This window comes from Saccoglossus kowalevskii, chromosome 8 (genome assembly GCF_978046115.1).
Source record: "Saccoglossus kowalevskii chromosome 8, keSacKowa6.1, whole genome shotgun sequence".
Taxonomy (NCBI): domain Eukaryota; kingdom Metazoa; phylum Hemichordata; class Enteropneusta; family Harrimaniidae; genus Saccoglossus; species Saccoglossus kowalevskii.
This window is the reverse complement of record NC_140648.1, coordinates 6,359,040-6,379,656: the sequence shown is the minus strand read 5'-3', so window position 1 is coordinate 6,379,656 and position 20,617 is coordinate 6,359,040. Positions and strand designations below refer to the sequence as shown.

Sequence of the window (20,617 nt, the reverse complement as noted above, 5' to 3'; positions counted from 1 at the left end):
TGATTTTCTTGCGCTTATTCACCCCTCTGTCTATGATAAATTTAAATAAGTTGTTTGATGTGTCAAATCAGAGAGTTATATTGTTTAGCACTAGGCGCATTAATACAATAGAATAGCAGGAAGCAAATAACTCGGCTCATAGCAACACCAAGCTTTCTGTTATTTACGTATGCAAATTTACGATAGTGTCCTAAACCAATCACAAATGGTATTTATTGTGACGTCCTGGATGTATGCACGCCCTCCCAATGAACTCTTACTCCCATGATTCCATGCAAAATCCAACATGGCTGCCTCCATGATAAATTTTGCCTTCTCGATTTCTGTCTTTCTGCGACAATAATTTATAGTTTCCAACGTCATCTTGGTGAGTACTCTGTTTTATATGGCACTTTAATATTTGTTTTTTTAAATTAAATTATAGGCATCGTCGCATTATCATTATCATTATCTGGTATTTTATTTAGTAAATTTGATCACGTACTGTTGGAGCTCATTTTTAGATCCTTCAATGGTCTGACACCCAGCTGGGGTTTCATCAGATGTGGAAATTACCACAGAAAATCCAAATCAATCAGTACAGAATTTATAAGGTAAGCACATGCAACTCGGATATCCATGTTTAGTGATATGCGGTTGTTAAAGCGCGGTGGTCGTCGCGCAGCGCGTGTTCGAATTTCATGTAAATAAACAATGTATTTTACACGCGTTGTATACGTCAAGTAAGCAAATAACACCGAATAAACTGCAAGGTAAAGACTATGTCTAATTATAGTAAATACGTACCGCGTGCGTGACTCGAACCGGCGCTCGCGTACGGCACCTAATCGCCTAGCTTCACGCCACTACACGTCTTCCCCTCGGCCACCAGTACATTATTATTATTATTATTATTATTATTATTATTATTATTATTATTATTATTATTATTATTATTATTATTATGAGTCCCATATCGAACAGGACGCGGCACGACGACTACCGCCCTTTAAGAACGCAGTTCTGACTGACTGCTTATACCATTTATTCAACCACGCAATTTCAACGTAAAACTGCAACAAGAAATATAACAATATACAATGAATACAATATAGGAAAATCGAAATTACATCGGATAACAAACGTATCAAAGTATAGAAAATCAGTCTATCGCGATACAGTACTGGTACCGGTAATACCATAGTGTGTATAATACAATAACTAAAAATAACTGTGACCAAACCAACTATACTCCATCACAGTAATAAATAGTAACCACAAAATACTGACTAATGTCAAAATAAGCACAGTGGATGTAAGGAAACCATATGGCTAAATATTACCAATAGCATGACAATACTGTACACATACTGGGTACATACGCTGGTAATAGCAAGTACACAATGTCAGATTAATACTACAAATGTCTAACAAAATGCTGTGCATAGATATACAAAATCACAATACTTGCCTACTACATAAGTGCATGTATACAACCTAACTATAATAGGAAATACGAATAGAACATGCTCGGTGGCTAGCTACTATTTATACCGGCATAAGAAATACGTGTGCTTTTGACAAATGCGTCATACAGTCTACCGATCGACGACTCATAGAACGATCATACGGCTACAAATTACACTGTGAAAAAAGTAACAATGGCTCGGAATAACAAACAATACACTAGTTCTACCAACCAGAGTTCCCGAGTACGTAAAAACATGGTAAAAGATACAAATACGTGTAGTTCCGATCTCACGCTGCATACACTATAAACAAACCGCCATAACGAATCTCACTGAAGTCTCATCGAAATCTCGTTAAAGTCACGTCCGTACAAGATCACGCAAAACTACGCGAGAGTTGAGCAAGGGTTAGCTTAAAATAAATTTAGAACTGTGTTCATTACATGGCTTCTCTGGATTGTGATAAACAATACAAACTTTAAAATACTTTCTACTAATTACTGGCTAACTTATACAAAAGCTAAAGTATCAAATTCAATAAACAAAGGTTAAAACTCTAGTAATCTAAACAGATTATAAATCTTGAATAAAGTTCAGTCATGGTTAAAACTGATCGCTTATAGTTCAGTTACTGGCTCCATCGACAGGGTTGTGCTTTGGTCTATACAATATGATGAGCTTTGTTACCAGCCGGTCATACAACGAATTGCATACCTTCCTTACTAATCCATCCTTACTTGGCAATGCTTCCATTACCATTGCACGTGGCCACTGACATCTTGGGGTATTCTCCTCGACGACAAGAACTATGTCTCCTTGCCATTTTTGTCTCGGCTGTAAGGTAGGTAAATATTCCAACCGCCATCTACGCCAAAATTCATTGGCAAGATACTGAACTCTGCACCATCTCTTTCTACAATATAAATCCTGACGTACAAAAGCACCTGGCAGAGGAAGAATAACCTTTGATTTCTGTGTGAGTAACTGACTTGGTGTAAGAGGTTCACCAGTATCTGTAGAAGACATATCTAGGTAGGTCAGTGGTCTGCTATTCACAATGGTTTCAGCCTCTGTCAAGAAGGTGATGAGAAGTTCATCATCTAACTGCTGACTCTGCTTTTCAAAAATTCCTGACAGAGCTGTTCTCACTGATTTTATAAGACGTTTCCAAACGCCACCCATATGACTTGCAAGTGGTATGTTAAATTTAAATTCTATCCAATCGGTGCCATCCTTGAGGAGCTCCTTCTGTATCTGGTTGTCAGCAAGGGCAGACTCAAGTTCACCTTTAGCTCCTACGAAGTTGGATCCTCTATCACATCTAAGACTTCCGACTGGTCTTCTACGGCATACAAATCTGCGATATGCATTCAGGAAGGAATCAGTGGTGAGTGAATAGGCAACTTTTATGTGTACTGCTCTAGATGTAAGGCATGTAAAGATAACGCCCCATCTTTTTTGATCACTTCGTCCTACTCGTGTATAGAAGGGACCAAAATAGTCAACACCGCTATAAGTGAATGGTGGATGTTCTGCTAAGCGGTCTTCTGGTATGTCTGACATCTTTTGTGCTACTGGTTTGCCACTGAGCTTCTTACATGGAATGCATTTCCAAAGGCAGGATGCTACTGCTACACGTGATTTCAAGATCCAATGTCCATTGGCTCGTATTCCATTTAACGTGTGTGTTCTACCTGCATGCGCTGTACTCTCGTGGTGGTGTCTTACTAATACTGAAGTTATATGAGATCTAGTTGGCAACACAACTGGATGCTTAAGATTAGGTGCATGATTTACTCTCCATACTCTGCCGCCAACATGTATCAAAACATCAGGAGCAATTTGGATCCAATTTGCGCAACGGACTGTTGATTTTCAAACTTGATAGTTTCTTTGACAAACTATGATGCTCTTCTGCAAAATGTGCAGCCTGCAGTTCTTTTAGAATTATTTGTTCTGCATGCTGGAGCTCTTCAACTGTTATCGGTGATACTGATACCAATGATATGCTTCTGGAACGAAGTCTTTGCATATATCTGATACACAGTGCTACAGATTTCTTCATTCTGTGCCAATCTGAGAAATAATCAAGCCTTTGTAAGAGGCTGGCTGGCTCAGTTTTGATACTTTGTGTAGATACATGTAAGACAACAGACTTCTTCACTTCAGGATCATCTGTATCTAATGCAGTATGTTCACCATAATTCATGGTTTAACCTCTTGGTGGAACATCTGCTGGGTTAGATTTAGAATCGATATGGTTCCATTGTAAGACTTCAGTATGATTTCTTATCTGTTGTATGCGATTTGCTACAAAGATATGAAACTTGCGTGCGGCATTGGAAATGTAACCCATTACAACTATACTGAAAATATATTTGGCATCATAATCTAACTCGCGTTTCAGGAATTCACTAATTTTCACAGCAGTGACTGCAGCTGTGAGCTCTAGTCTGGGTATGGTTAGTTGTTTCGTAGGAGTTACACGAGATTTAGCCATCAACAAGGTGCTATAAATCTTACTATTCAAATCAACAATGCGTAGATATGAACAGCTGCCATATCCATTCTGTGATGCATCTGAGAAGTGATGCAACTCTCTCACAATTGGCTCCTGCAAACTTTCTGGTTTCTCGCATCTTGGTATGTAAAACAGTGCCAATGCAGGTAACTGGTTTCTCCATTTAGACCATTGTATACATATTTCACCAGGAACTGGATCATCCCAGTGATGTCCATCCCGGCAAAGACTCTGCAGTAGCATGGCGAGATAAAACCCAATGGGTCAAAGATTGATGCTACTGTGCATAAGATACCTTTACGAGTGAGTGGATTATCATCATTCTCAACACACCATGTGATACCTAGAGTTCTTGAAATTGGTAATTGTTCATTCAGGAAGTTGAAAGACTGGATGTCTTTGGCACGATACTCTGGTGGAATTGTTGTCAACACCTCTTTATTAGTGGATAAGAATTTATTAAGTTTAAATCTTCCTTTACCACAAAGACTAGTACTATCCTTGAACAACTGTATTGCTTGTTGTGCTGTCATTACAGACTTGATACCATCATCTACGAAGAAAGTCAGCGCCCAATTTTCCACACTGTGCTTCAAATAAGTCTGCTGTGAGACGTAATGCAAAGTTGGCTACTCCAGGTGAAGAGGTGGCCCCAAAAAGATGAACTCTCATACGGTATTCTACTATAGGACCTTCAATGTTACTGCCCTCAAACCATAGGAATCGAAGATAGTCTCTATGTGGTGGGCTTACTAATACCTGGTGGAACATTCCCTCTATGTCGCATACTACAGTACTGCAATCGGTTCCTCACGAAAGCAACATAATACTCCTATCAAACTATTCAACTGATCTGGACCACTAAGTAGACACTGGTTCAGACTGATTCTTTTATATTCACTGCTACAGTTGAAAACAACTCTGAGCTTATCCAGTTTCTTGGGGTGGTATACCCCGTGATGTGGTATATACCATACTGTGTCCTTCTCTATCTCAGTAGCTGGGACCTTTTCTGCATAAGATTTCTGGATCATATCTTTCATGCTCGTAATGTAATGGTCTCGATACTGTACATTTCTGCCTAACTTCTTCTGTAAGCCTAAAAGACATCCAAGAGCAACACTACGATTATTGGGAAGGCTTATCTCATCTGTCTTGAATGGTAGGGGAAATACAAAATGCCCATCTTCATTCTGTAAAGTGTTCTCTTGCAAAATCTTCAGAAAGCGGAAGTCTTCCAATGACATCTTGTCATCTCCATGACGCTCATGAAATTCAAGTTCCATCATACTTCTCACTTCTTCAGTAGTCACCTTACGTGCTCTTGTGCAATAAGCAAAACAACATGTCTTTGTTGTGGCCTTGGCATTCTTCACTGGTCCAGTGACACCCCATCCCAAGTTTGTTCTGGTTGCATATGGTTCATTGTCACCAGCAATGCTAATTTCCTTTGGAATCATAGCTTCAGGACAGTTGAAACCAATTAACAGTCCCACATCTACCTTACTATCATATGGTTCTAACTGTTTAGTGACTTCATGTAGGTGTGGCCAAATAGCTACACTTTCTGGGGTGGCAATCTGTGTTCTCTCAGTAAGAATCTCACTTCGGGTAAAGACTAAATGAAGCAGTACAGTGATTCCTTCTGATCTACATGACTGAACATTGAAACCTGTTGCCACACAAGTTGTTACAACCTTTTTTGCCAACATTGTTGTCAACTCGAGTTTAGAATGTCTGGTTGGTACATCAAACTTCTCTAGTTATGAGTCAGATATAAAACAGGCATTTGACTGGTTATCCAGTACAGCATATGTCTTCACTCGGTGTGCAGGATCATTCTCATGACAAATAAAGACTGGAATCACCATAGAATGATACTCTGATTCTTCAAACTCTATCTGCTTAGTATTAATTTTTGTCTTCATTGATACTGCATTCTTTTGCATGGATACATTGGGTTTACTTTATGTGTCAGAATTTTTCTGACGTTTAGACTGACCTAGCTGATTGTGTACAACTTTCTTAGAACTAGACTGAGAATCTGGTGTCCTACACAGTGATGAATACTTCCTTCTTCTACATTCCCTGTAACGATGACCTCTGTTCAGACATCCAAAACATAATCTGTTATCTACAACAAATGTCTTACGGTCTTCCACTGACAGAGTAAGAAATTGCTGACAGCTACTTAAATGATGAGACTCCTTACATTTAATACAACTGGGGTCTTCTCTTTAACATCATTTTCGATTGAAGTTTGCTCTGAAGACTTAATGTATACTTTGCCTTCTCATATGCCTCTTCATCCTCATGTGTAAGAAAGTGACGAATAGCTTCCTGGCATTTCCTGATGTATATCTACTAAGGTAGAACAGACGTTCTGTTACTGAATGTGTCTGTTTTTCAATGAGTGCTTCAAATGACTTCAACCATGTAGGGAAATCCATTCTACTACCGCTATACACTTCCGGCTCCATTGGAGGAAGTTTATCTTGCCCTTTAGTTAAGATATCAGCCAATCTTAATGAGTCCTGCTGGGCTACATCTGATCGACTATTAACATGTGTATTTTTTGTATACATGTACCTGCTCTCATAATCAGGTCGCTGCCGAGTGGGATACACATCTATCTGTGGTTGTCTATCTTGAACAACATTATTCGATCTAATTCTGCTGTTTGCATGTATTCTACCAAACTGTTCTGATCTAGTGGCTCTACTATACTGAGATGGGTGTATACCATAATATTTCTGAGCACAGTTTCATGTGGAGTAGAGTGCTGTGGAATACTACTTTTGTCAATACATGACCATGTTACAAATGGTACATTTTCACCAGGAGGAATTCTACTATATTGATCGTCTCTACTTCTCATTGAACTGTCTACTTCTTGTGACAACTGTTCAACTTCTCTGGATGTCTCTGTTATTAACTTTTCCAAATAATGATCAGTACTGTTCATACCTTTACGTCTACTACCTTGGAGTGGAATACGTCTAAATAATGCCATCTTCGTATCACGATTTTACTGTTCTACGGCAGAGTTTTACTGTTAATAACGCAGTTCTGACTGACTGCTTATACCATTTATTTAACCACGCAATTTCACCGTAAAACTGCAACAAGAAATATAACAATACAATGAAATACAACATAGGAAAATCGAAATTACATCGGATAACAAACGTATCAAAGTATACTGGCCACTGGTAGCATAGTGGTTGTTGCACCAGACTCATGAACGGTAGACCCAAGTTCAAATCCTACCTTAGGCTGAACATCAAAGGGTCGACCCCTACCCTGGGTGAGTGTGCCACAGACTCAATGGGCAGGCCAATTCCACTGGCCGAGATTCATTCACTAATGAATGCAACTTTGGGAGAACCTTGGTTAAGGTCCAGGTGCTTGTGTTCGACTGGGCCTGGTTAACACCAGGATAGCGCATTACAAATTGCCATTTGACAGAGAGATGGCCACACAGCTCTGTCATGTAATCCCAAACATGAATATGACTTCTGTGGCAAAATACATGTGTTGTCACTAGCACTTGCAATTTGCACATACAGAAAAAAAATATTTAAAAAAAAAAAGGTATACGAAATCAGTCTATCGTGATACAATACTGGTAATACCATAGTGTGTATAATACAATAACTAAAAATAACTGTGACCAAACCAACTATACTCCATCACAGTAATAAATAGTAACCACAAAATACTGACTAATGTCAAAATAAGCACAGTGGATGTAACACATACTGGGTACATACGCTGGTAATAGCAAGTACACAATGTCAGATTAATACTACAAATGTCTAACAAAATGCTGTGCATAGATCTACAAAATCACAATAGCTGCCTACTACATAAGTGCATGTATACAACCTAACTATAATAGGAAATACGAATAGAACATGCTCGGTGGCTAGCTACTATTTATACCGGCATAGGAAATACGTGTGCTTTTGACAAATACGTCATACAATACATACAGTCTACCGATCGGCGACTCATAGAACGATCATATGGCTACAAATTACACTTTGAAACAAGTAACAATGGCTCGGAATAACAGACAATACACTAGTTCTACTATGGTAACCTCAGTTCCTGAGTACGTAAAAATATGTGTAGTTTCGATCTCGCGCTGCATACACTATTTATAAACAAACCGCCATAACAAATCTCACTGAAGTCTCATCGAAATCTCGTTAAAGTCGCGTCCGTACAAGATCACTCAAAACTACATGAGAGTTGAGCAAGAGTTAGCTTAAAATAAATTTAGAACTGTGTTCGTTACAGTGGTCAAGATCCTTGTCTATGTGCACATTATTCAAACCTATTGTAACCATAGACCCTTTAGACTAGAGGGTCTATGTTCTAACCATGGAGGTAAAAAGAGATCCCTTTCTAGCTCCATGTTCTAACCAATGGTATCAGAATACAGGGGACACCTGGACAGGTTCAATAGCGTAAACCGAAATGAGTGACTAAGATTATTGCCATATTCAAAGCAGCCACACATAATACATACTTCTAAATAAGTAAGGAAACAAACGACATGACCATTTCTTTCAAAAAATGATTTGTATTTGTAATTCCTGAATTAAACGCATTTTTATGATTGTTTGATCATCTCGCAACTTCATTTTGGGAACTTCACACAGTTTGCACACTTACCTAGATGGCAGCGAGTGCAGCTGAGCAGTTTATATGCTAAAAAAAGAACTGATGTAACCTTAGAATGTCAAAATGAATCATGTGTGAGTTGAGCGGAATTCAAGATGCACCGTTATCAATTTATTAGGGTTACCCGGTATATTTAATTCCTCCATTCTCTTCTATAAACACGCATCTTATAGAGCTCACTTCCGTTATATATTGGCACATGTATATATATTTTCATTACTCTATACTAAAACACACAAATAATGAAACATGGTGTTGTATTTGGCTGCCATGTCTAACATTTGGTCCATCTGAACATGGAACTATAAACCCCAGGAAGAACAACCACTTCGTTTCCTTTGAACTATGATAGTTGCCGCGATGTCGAATGTTTATTTTGACTGTTTATTTTGTCGCATTAAAAAATAAGCCGATTTACGCAAATGAACGTTTATCTCCGACTATCGGTCATTTTCGGAGTCAATCGGACGACTCCGGGAGATCACGTGACCGAGTTGTTCCGGTTATAGCATAAAAAAACAATGGCGCCAAGACAAAAACACTGATAAATGATCGACATTCAACGGGAAAAAAAAAACACATTGCCACTTCTGGCGATCGAAGGGAAACACGGAATTAGTCGGGATATCTCAACAACAAACAGCTCACCAAACCCCATGTTTCGCAAACTTTCGCAACCTTATTTTTTCGAGGGTTGAAAAAAACAAGAAGTAATCTAAAAACGACATTAAAAATTATGAAAACTCGCTAAAACTCCGACTCGTTGCATGATTTCCGGTACACTGAAGGTCACCCTGCAGACCGACTTGTTTGCGCATGCGTAGTGAACGAAATATTTTACTGCGCAGATATGAAATTTTTTTTTCAAGTTTTCCGTTTCCAGCAAAGCGGTTGAAACGGGCGTATCGGCGGCAACTAACATGGAGTATGACTAATGTCGTGGAAACAAAAGCGAAAGCACTGTAAGATAAACTAAGACAAAGGTTTTTTTAATCCTCTTAGTTTCGTTGTTCTTCCTGGGGTTTATAGTTCCATGATCTGAACAATTCAGTTCTTACCTTAAAATGAAAAAAATAAAAATTATTAAGGCATAGAGAAATACATAATAATCATAATTCTTAGCAATCTGTACGTTCATTTCATTCATAATTGTACTGTTTAATGATGGAATGCAATAATATATCTATAGTATCTATGCAGTATATGCGTCAAGTACCGGTACATCAGTGATTGGCTATGTCAAGCCTCTTTAACAGGTATTGAATCAAATGGTACATGTACTTTATATTTCTTAGGAATAATGGCATCCATAATAAACTCTGTGAAGAAGATACCAATCTTGTACTGCAGGCTTCTTAATCCAGTGCTTCATTCAAAATTCATCCCACATTTGAAATGTGATATCAGTGTAAGTTTTTTTTTTTCTTGGCTTTAAGGCAATGATTATCCGGTTAACATAACACTCATCCTTCTTACATCATCGTCAGGCTATTAGCCAGGAATTTGCAACTGCAAGTTGAAAACAATTCAACTTCATGAAAATGTAGATGGTTTTTGATATATTTTGGTAAAATTATCAAAGAACAATAGGAAAAAACAAAAAAATTGGGGGAAAATTGCCAGTCCAAAATCAAAGTTACCAGTCTGTTTAGTGGGTGTTTTTTGGTTCAAAAATCAACGCGTCTCAGCAGTGTCTAGACCGCTTTTGAATTGAGATTTATTCACTTATTCTATAGCCATCATATTTATGATTTGTATCTTAGTATGTTGTTTTTTTATGTCCAGATAACGTTTTGGGTCAAATGGATAGAAATTATAGGCTAAACTTATGTTTTGGAAGCATTCATTGTTGTTTTTGACTTTACAAAGCATAGGAGCCATTCTGAATTTCCCAGAAATGCAATTGTCCATAGGTAAATGTTTTAGGTATATCATCAATTAATTGGTTACAGCATCTAACCGTGTTATTTACAAGTACATAATAATACATGCTAAGATATTTCCTGTTTGAAAGTTTGAGGTCATAACCGACAAGCACTCTTCGACTGCTGGGGTGAAGTCTGATGTTTCCTGTTTTATGGTTTGTGATCAAATGATGATGTCACATGAATAATAATTGTATCTTAGACAACAAATAATATTATTAATGAAAATCGAACGAGACATGGAGGTATTTCATCGTTAACATTAATACAAACTGTTTTTATATCTTCATTGGTGCATTTGTTATATCCATAAAGCGGAGGGGTTGTCACCTGCGCACTCTTGGGAATTGTGTCCTGAGTGATGATAACAATGCACCCTAAAAACATAAAAGCTCATGGATATAAACATGTTTATAAATAATGACACTCTGCCACATGTGCAGGTGACAACTCCCCCCGCTTTAATTGATGACAAAAATAGTTTATTTAAAGGTTATAAACGGCAAGCAAGAGTATTCGGTAGCAAATACAAGACCTTTCTAAAGGAAAATTAGCATATTTGGCAGGAGATAATAACCAAGCGTAAGCGATTCTGTGCATTTACCTCAATTTACGAAATAGACGACGTTGATGCGGCAATGAATGTGCAATATATTACCATTTTTGGCAATAATAATCTGTATTAGTACTTGTACCAGAGTTTTATCAGATGATCATACATGTATAGGTCTTCTCGTGCCAGATGTAAGACCTTACTTCAGCCAATCAGATGACTTGCTTCATACTATTTTGTAATGTGTATTTATTTTTTATTTAGAAAACCAGTGCACTGTTCATTCACCAGGGTTGTAATCTTAGACAAGATCATCAGACAAAAGAAGATGACAATCGAGCCAAGAAATATGCAGAACTTTTACAAAATAGCACAAATAGAGAATCTCTTATCATACAAGACAATTTGTTTGAGGATGCATACAAGAAACAACCAAACAAGGAAAGCTTTGAGCATGCTATCAATACATTTGAAGGTCGTGATAAAAGACGACGTGGTCATGTCCAGTTTATGTATACTGCACTTAAATGGATGAAAATTTTTGGTTTAGAGAAAGACATCAGTGTATACAATAGACTGTTACATGTGTTTCCCAAAGGAGAATTTATACCAGAAAACTTTATTCAAACCATGTTTAATCATTTTCCTGAAGAACAAGCGTGTGCTATAAAAATCTTACAGCAGATGGAAGATAATGGTAAGACTCTAAGTTTATTGAAGTACAATTGAATTGTCTTTAATAGTAACATTATTGATATATTAAATATTGAATTATTTTCAATGTTGTACAGAAAATTCTATTTATGGCTGTCTGTGAGGGCAACATTTTTTAATGACCCCAATGGCTTAAATTTGAAAGGAAAGTCTCGCAGATGAGAGCTTCACAAATGTACATGTACGTAAATGCAATTGACATATTTTCTATATCATGTTTTGTTATATAAATATTCAACTTTTTAATTAGTATACCCTGGTATGTTGTCCACCATTTTGATTTTTCAGCAAGGAATTGTGGGTAAAATATGACTCCACAACCACTGTTGCAAAAAATAATGCTGATGCAAATTACTTCATATTTTCAGTGTGTATATTATTCATGTATCTAATTATAATAATGCAAATTAGAGTGTTGCAAAAGTACAAAAAGAGAAAATATTGCCAAAAATATTGCTATTTTGGTTGTTGAAAATATGACATTTACTTTTTTATTGGTGGAAAGCAAACCTGGAAGTCTATTTAACATACTCGGCAATGCTGTAGCTATGCCACTGCATGCTTTCCTGTTCTAAGTTTGTTTAGTTCAAAATACTGTAGCTATTACAATGTTGGTTTATAAGTTACAAATGTACATACAGTTACCTGTGGTGATTACACTGCATATGAATATGGCTCTATTGAGTGCATGGTCATCCCTATAGGGTGGATGTAATCTTCAACTTCTACATTTGTTTCACCATCCCAATCAAATCCCTCACAGAGTAGAAGTTATACGTACTGACGTATCAAAAATATCAATATCAAAGTCATGGTTCAAACACAGCTTGGCCAACTTTTCAATAGTTGAGTAACCCAACCCCTCCCCCCTCTTTACCTCTAAAATTCCTAAGCTTTACACTGAGCCAAGCTTTCAGTTCAGAAAAGTATGCAAATTACTCATCTACATACATGTACTAGTATACATGAACCATAACTGTGTGGTGAATACTCGTATGCATATGAAACAAATCTGGTGATCACAATCTATCAGGACAATGGGTCACATGACCAATAGTGGTATAATACAATAAATGCAATTTTTGGTGTGTGAGCGCTTCTATTATGGATGTGTTTTTAATACTATATTCTATGTGCATGCAGGAAACATCACTAACACATTTGTTTATGTGAATTTACTTGTAGGTCTGATGCCTAATGAGGAGACTAAAGGTGTGCTATTAGCTGTATTTGGTTCAAAAGCACATCCAATGAGAAAGCTGCAAAGAATGAAATACTGGTTTCTGAAATTCCGTAATATTAATCCATTTCCTGTCCCTAAAGATTTATCTGATGATCCAGTTGTGTTGGCAGAGATTGGGCTTAAAAGGATATCTGAGTATGATGCTAAGTTGGATGTTTTTAGGGTAAGATTTCATTGTAATATTTCATTATAATCACAATCCAAACCCAGTGTTCTCTCCTGGTATGTCCATTTCACATCACCATTGAATGTATCAGTTTATTGTATTCATGCTAAATGAGCTCTATTGTTCATCCAACATTACAGAGTGTTGACCTCCTACTTTTTTGCCGACAAGAGCTGTTGCCACTGTTTAAATCTTTGGGGCAGGATCTGTGGTGCTGATTAAGTCTGTATACAACGAACAGGGTGAATATGTCTGTACACCTAGAAACCAGGTGCTGACTGTAGTTTAACAGCATCAAACTTAGTTACTTTAATAGAATGAAACTGGAATGAAATGATGACAATGTAGAATATTACTTCCACAGTGCCTACATATTATCACATGCACTGTAGTAAGCTGCATGACTTACCAAAAAAAATATAGCTTTACTACTATCATCAGTTCTTATGAACGGTCTTATTAATCGTGTTAATTAAACTTCAGTTCTTACACATTGCAATAATGAAATTATATCTCAAAACAGTATGTTCAAATAGGTAATGTCATGCGATTTCAAATATTGCCAACCACAACGACAATTAACGAAAATATATTATACTCCCACATATTTAAGCTACACCATGTGGTGTATGTCAAGTTCATTGACCCTAACTCACTACTCATTGATAAATTCCTTAGTCATATCAATCGGGTTATCGTTGACACAGTCCAACATTAATTGTCAACAAAGCAGCTGCAATGGCATTTGGAAGTCATGATGATTTTTTGTGTTATAACTTTTTGTGACAACTTATCCTTATACAGCACTCAACCAAAGTCTTTTTCGAGTTTATTTTGTTGCTACATCATATAGAACAATTGTACAATATAGCTAGAGTCTATACAGCGTGCACCAAACCAAATGAAAAATTGCTCCCTGTAATTGATATCCATATTCCCGTACATATCAAGTCAAACCAATATGAGTGAAATGAATGTCAAGAATAGGATGCAAATTGCATGATAAAATTGCATTTACACAAAATTACTGACAAATATTAACATTTTGGACACACAATGACTGGGTTACATATTTTTAACCTTCACAATCTGCTGTGTTTTCTGTTTAGTTACACGTTCTCAGTCAATATGGGAACACTAGCTAAAACATGCCAAGTACACAAAATATGCAGTTGTCATAAACAGTTGTAAGAATAACATTAAAATACACAGTGGTCAAGTTCTTACCGGTATCATGCATAGTGATAACAAATGAATATTTCAGGCCACAGTAAAAATGTTTTTTGTATTAAGCGAGTCATCAAATAAGGAGTCGTATTCTTGCTGTAGGATCAATAGGACTACATGTCTATGTATGATACAGTACAGCTCTAAACTTGTTTACCGAAAGGCTAGCCTGGCGTTAATGCACGTTAACGTGATGTTAGCTTTGCGTTAACGCAAGTCTAACACATGTGCATGCAGGGATAAGGTGCCAGTACGTTAACATATTCAGTGTTGATTGCCTGCAGTTGATTCTATTATTCTTAGAAAAAGAAAACAGAGTTGAAAAGTAAAACAAGTACAACAACTGGGGGTGGCATTATTCTTTGTAAAATAAAAAAAAAAATTGAGTAAACTATTAATTTAAAATTATCCACCTACAAATCATGTAGAAGGATTGAAGTGCTAAGAGATGATAAATATTCCTTTTTAGCGCATCAAGTGATCAGCGCGTTGAGTCTATGCACGCAAAATGACCTTTTGACCTAGATTTGACTGGGATTGGACTGTCGACATTCCTCTCACCTAATGTAATTGTGTATCCTAGACCTTCAGCGTTTGATGGCAAGTGCAAAGCATTTCAAGCGAGCAACTTTAATGCACTCCATACTTCCTGTCCTGGCGTTCGTAATTTATTTGCACCTATTACGTTTATACACAATATTTATTAATTATAACAGATTGAAATTAGGTACGACCGACTGCGACAGTCTAGACTGGGATGTAATTTATATTTTAGCATCAGCTCAGTCCCTCTATGATAGAGCACTGGGGGTAAAAATATAAAAATGTAATAACTAATATTCAAATGTTCTTTTCATCTAATTTCAGTATACAAATGGTGCTGGACATGAAACATTTATAGCACAAGTACAGAGTCCAGAACAAAAAGAACTGTTAGCGGAACATCCCAAATATGCACCTGTCTATGTGGAGGGTAGTTACAATCTGTGGCTGAGAAATAAAAAATTAACTTATTTTGTATTGAGAGCTGACAATGTATCAATTGCACATGATGTAGATGCAGAGATGAAAGATGAGGAAAGTACACCAGGTAATCCTATTTCTGGATCAATAATATTGAAAATGGCAATAGCTGTAACTACTGTAAAATGACTAATTTTCACTGGGTTTAAATTTCACTGATTTACCATTTCAGGCATATTCATTGGGTTTTAAATTCACGGTTTTATCATTTATATAATTTGTTCTATGCTAAATTTTACATATTCACTGGGTTTAAATTTAGCGCATTTTCCAGTCAGCGAAATAAGCTAAATTAAAGCCTAGTGAATAATTAACCATTTTACAGTATTAACATTGTTTTCTCTGAATTTTATTTTTAATAAAACATATCCTGTGTCGTTAGGTCATTAGTGCCAATTTGTAACAGCCACAGAGTTGTGTCCAGATCTCAGTAGGGGGCCATCGTATATAATCTAGTTTTGTCAAGCAAACTTAGAGAGTACAGTACAAGATGACAACATACTGGTAGACCTGGGCAAAATGTCAAATACATCACAATCTTAAAGACAAAGCCTCTCCCAATAGTGCGTGTCGTGCATCATAATTATCAATGGTCCCAATCTCATGACCAATTTCAAGGAAATGGTGACTACTGAACCCATACCATAACTTTCACATCGTATTTACATGGTTTTAGCCGTGTGTAGGATCACTTTGTCCATGCAGTTGTGTCTTAAACAATATTTCGATAAGATTTGATCATCTTTGTATGGTTGTTTCAAAATCACAGCTATTGTCACTTTGACAAAACATGTCAGATAATTATGTTTCATATTATTTATTATGAGCTCAGATTGCTTTCACATGTTTTGGAATGGCTGTTCATTCATTCATTCATTCATTCATTCATTCATTCATTCATTCATTCATTCACTGCATACTGCTTTTTGGAAATGACAAGTGTGATTTCTTAGACATTTCATAGCTATATTAATCAGATTTGGTCATTGTACTATTTCAGATGTTCAGTCTTGTCTTCACACCTTGTTTGGTAAATTGATATTCATAATTTCTATATTACATTTACAGTTAATCCCTTTCCTAAGGAAGGTCCTGTATTTGCGATATGTATGGCTGGTGACGATTCACAGGAATCATTGAGGACATGGTTGACGTATTTACAAGAAGACAATCCTAATCTTGGTAATTTACCAGTTGTATTCAACATCTACCAACCACCTGATAGAGAAGTGACGCTCCATGGTAGTAGCTGATATCTCCCACAATGCAACATCCAATATAGCTATATCAGTATCTCCCACAATGCAACATGCAATATGGATTCTGTCAGAGTGCAGATGACATAACATATCTATGTCATGTGTACTTCTCACATGAAGCTTATCTTTTTACTGAAAAGTGTGATGACAGCAAAGCTTTTTTTCTATATTTGCCAGTATGATTTCTTTTTGTGGCTGCATAGGTAGGCATGACCAACAAATAGTGTTTTCTTTGTTTTGATTTCCAAAGTGGAATACCTAGTAGTTTGTTTAAGCATCACTTTTGAATTTGATGTGAACAATGTGTTGTATACATGAAAAGGGATTTGTATCAAACACAAAGTGACATGATGACTATGGCAAGTATGAGATAAAGCCAGAATACAAGGACTCTTCTGATATGTAAAGTTCACTGAGATAAAATGACAAGACCACAGGATTAGACGTATTATCATGAAGAGGACTTACAATCCGAAGTGTATCCGCCTTAATGTTATAAAATTATTGTAAAATGAATATAAAATCTGTGTAGGAAAATTCTAGCAAGAACTGCATGATAATCAACATATGAATATTCATGATCTTAACTCAAAACATGTTCCATGGGCAGATTTTCTGTCGTATTGCCTGGTGTGCTGCAAGCTCCGAGTCAAATCCAGTCTTTGTTGTTTTTTCTTAAGACAGTAAACTTGATTAGTGTTTCATTATTGACTTATATAAAAGTCCTAGGACAATTAATGAGAACAAAGTGATTTGACTTACAGAAATAAGTCTGACTTGAATATATATTGAACATTTAGTGTGCGTAACATCCTGCATCGTAGCGATGTCCTCGACGATGACTCCACAATTTGGAAAAAATTGTGCAGGTTCATATTGTGAAAAGTGGCTGCCTTGGTGTTCAGAGTTTGGGACACAGTCACAGGGGCTGTTTAACTGTTGGTGTAAGAAATATTTTCTGAAGATAACTATGGTATTTTTCGTTAATAACAACTATACAATTGTATTCATATTGTCTCTATTGTCAGGGTCAACACTACACGTTTTTATATAAATAATTTTTAAATGCAGATGTGGGTTTGTCGAATTCATTTCTTCAAAGTGCGATGTAAGTTTTATCATAGATATCGTGTGTTAAGTAGGACATCAAATACTTGATGTGATAGAACCTATCGTTACAGATCAATTCACCAAATATTGCTGTCAGAAATGTAATTATAAATAGCATTTTAACAATTCTGACTGTTTTCAACAAATAAAAAAAATGATTACATGGTTAGCTGCAGTAACTTTGTTGTATGTGTGTTCATGTCAAGTACGTTTGTTTCATTCTGTGCATACTACTCGGCTAATTGACACAAGAATGTGAAAATTGTAATTGATTCAGCCCAAAATTACGCAGGTTTTAACATGATCCATTCTCACACATGGATGAGTTGGAAGGTGGCTGCACAGTAATGACTGATTTTGTTTAATTTCAATAAGAAATGTTGTATACCAGTAATACACTACACATCCCAGACTGGAAACCTGATTAAATAATTCAATCTCTGGAGTGGCATAATATAAACTCAAAAAATGTATTTCTATCTCCATGTCTGAACTTTTGAGAGTCTACCCAAACTTGCCAGCGTTTCTCTCCAGGTGAATCTATACCCCTGCAATACGTTGTTCAGAATTCTGGGGAATCCAATCTCAAATGGGGTTTGCTTTTTATGTTCTCGTACTTGGAATGGGTTATTTATTCCAAATGTATGTACACATTTAGGGATCTTTTTCAAAAGTAGTGTTCACAGGTGTCCATGCTCTAATTCAAGTATGGTACCACTTTTCAGGACCCCCCCCCCCCATTTAAAATGCCCCATTCTTGAATTTGTCATCTCTGAATGGCTGAGTAGCAGTAAAAGGCAATGTTTTTGAAGGCCCTGACATTCAAAGCTGACATGAGTACTTGTCGTGATACATTAAACTGGCAACATACTGGCAGTATGTTGGCTTCACTATTCCCCAAAACTGAAATTTAATGTTTATTTATTCTTTTTTTTATTTTGAACTCGAGCAATTTTATTTACAAACCAAACCAATTACGACAGTCAACATTTTCAATAAAAATACAAACGTACATCAAAGCAATTTACATATATGCTTTGAGTTGAGCTGTACATGTAGATGTAGAATTGTGTCTGAACCTTGAATACTTTTAGTGTTACTCTTTCTATTCTGTTCAGCAGCAGACCTAGGGGAAACTTTTCCTAAAACTGTGAATGATTTATTTTATGTACATTGTCCCAATAAAATTTCCTCAAAATGAATTTAACATTATCTGCCACCAGAGGGCATCGTTCTGCATTAGTGACAAGAGATCGCCGTCGCGTGTCTGGCGGGGGTTTCTGGCTTCATTTACTTCAACAAGTCATGTTTGTATAATCAAACTGGTAATATTACTATTCTGAGGTATTTGTCACGATCAGTACATTGTTATTTTGTTAAAATGGTCGATTCATGTCTCCGTATTTAACAGCGGTTAAGTACTGTAATTGTTCGCGTCGGTGCTTGTCTTGCATCACAGAAATTTTACTCTCCCAGTTTCTCCTAAAATTCACCATTTCCTCTTCCATGCACAAGAGTTCGGAATTCTGCCTCATGACGAGTCCTTCCAGTCCACCAATTTGCTTCGAGTCCGGGTCAATAAACAGCGCCATCTGTCGGTTGAGCTGCCGTGAAGTATTATTAACAGCGGTTGTTGTGTCATTTTCTGAATCGAGTTCACCAAATCCGTTGTTTATGTTACCATGTAAACGTCGTTGTTGTTTTTTCGTTAACATCTCACTAATAGGTGCTAGGGTTTCGCCATATATACTATCCAACTCAACCGCCTTGCTAGTCTTGGTACTAGCTATCTCTTTCTTAGCCGCTTAAATAAAGAATAAAATCACATTATGAATAAAATAATAATCTTGTACATATTAAGTTTTGTTTGGTCTTTATGCGAATATATATATATATATATATATATATATATATATATATATATATATATATATATATATATATATATATATATATATATATATATATATATATATATATATATATATACACTGTGTGTCGCTGTTAAGGATTCAATAGGCCGTATATTGATCGAGATAGATTTGAATTATAGTCGTTGCCCACCTTATGTCGGGTCAACGTTTTTGACTTTTGGGACGAATCCTCATCGACAAAATGACAAATATAATATAGCCGCATAACAGTTGTTCGGTGGTGCGATCACAGTTTCATATTGAGATACTAATCGCAATTGACTATTTACTAAATTACTAGTATCCGATACTAGTATTTTAAATTCTACTGTCTTACTGTCAGTTGTTGACATCGCCAGTAATATACTAGTTTATTTTTATTGTAAAATAACTAATAATGTAAAATGCCACCTAACATATCGGCCATTTTTTTCATTTTATATAATTTTTAAATAGCCGCGCCAACAAAATGTTAGCACAACAATGTAACAACGATTCCAAGACCATTATCATCTATGCAAATAGTCCACACCCAAGTTGTTACCAAGGGAACTGCTGTCACGCGGCCTTGATATCTCGGAATAACGTATGATAATCAAACTGATGAACTATCAATAATTGTAATCTCTGATGAAATCGAAGATTCGATAAAATAAATATCGTTTTTTTGTGATTTAAATATATTTAGTAATTGATGTAGTGATTTCTCTTCAACCCGCATTTGTAAAATAGTGGTGTCTAATAAACTATCGGCTAATGTTGATATGTTTGAAGTATTCGTGGTGTTCTAGAGTCAACAGGTTCATAATCATCTAAATTGAAG

General features: G+C 36.3%; 4 protein-coding genes across 5 annotated transcripts in view; 1 reads left to right on the top strand and 3 right to left on the bottom strand.

The window, feature by feature from the left end:
* The first annotated feature begins 282 nt into the window (after nt 1–282).
* Nucleotides 283–18,048, top strand: LOC100366364 (evolutionarily conserved signaling intermediate in Toll pathway, mitochondrial-like). Of its 2 annotated transcripts, none has more exons than XM_085502088.1 (7): nt 283–367; nt 504–593; nt 9,957–10,069; nt 11,404–11,836; nt 13,039–13,259; nt 15,357–15,579; nt 16,581–18,048. In XM_085502088.1, the coding sequence occupies exons 3-7, from the start codon at nt 9,962–9,964 to the stop codon at nt 16,763–16,765; spliced, it is 1,170 nt and encodes a 389-aa protein (XP_085358214.1). In that variant the 5' UTR covers nt 283–367; nt 504–593; nt 9,957–9,961; the 3' UTR covers nt 16,766–18,048. The 2 variants fall into 2 exon arrangements, with proteins under 2 accessions (XP_085358214.1, XP_085358213.1); XM_085502087.1 differs by having other exon boundaries at nt 468–593.
* LOC146739248 (uncharacterized) lies at nt 2,073–3,011 on the bottom strand. The gene has a single exon (XM_085502661.1). The coding sequence runs from the start codon at nt 3,009–3,011 to the stop codon at nt 2,073–2,075; it is 939 nt and encodes a 312-aa protein (XP_085358787.1).
* On the bottom strand, nt 3,661–4,212 carry LOC146739247 (uncharacterized). The gene has a single exon (XM_085502660.1). It carries the CDS (start codon nt 4,210–4,212, stop codon nt 3,661–3,663), a length of 552 nt encoding a protein of 183 aa, XP_085358786.1.
* A 737-nt stretch (nt 18,049–18,785) lies between the features above and the next one.
* The window catches only part of LOC102804213 (uncharacterized), a 28,710-nt gene continuing 26,878 nt past the window's right edge, over nt 18,786–20,617 (bottom strand). Inside the window, exon 13 of the mRNA XM_085502659.1 lies at nt 18,786–19,685. Within this exon, the coding sequence (XP_085358785.1) occupies nt 19,258–19,685 (428 nt within the window). The 3' untranslated portion in view covers nt 18,786–19,257. The remainder of the gene's footprint in view (nt 19,686–20,617) is intronic.

What these genes read in the sequence shown, in the direction of transcription:
- LOC146739248 (XM_085502661.1), bottom strand. Translation starts at nt 3,011, where the DNA reads ATGTCAGACATACCAGAAGACCGCTTAGCAGAACATCCACCATTCACT.
- LOC146739247 (XM_085502660.1), bottom strand. Translation starts at nt 4,212, where the DNA reads ATGCTACTGCAGAGTCTTTGCCGGGATGGACATCACTGGGATGATCCA.
- LOC100366364 (XM_085502088.1), top strand. Translation starts at nt 9,962, where the DNA reads ATGGCATCCATAATAAACTCTGTGAAGAAGATACCAATCTTGTACTGC. An exon ending in ACAGCAGATGGAAGATAATG is followed by an intron (nt 11,837 to 13,038) that starts GTAAGACTCTAA and finishes ATTTACTTGTAG; the next exon opens with GTCTGATGCCTAATGAGGAG. An exon ending in CTAAGTTGGATGTTTTTAGG is followed by an intron (nt 13,260 to 15,356) that starts GTAAGATTTCAT and finishes ATCTAATTTCAG; the next exon opens with TATACAAATGGTGCTGGACA.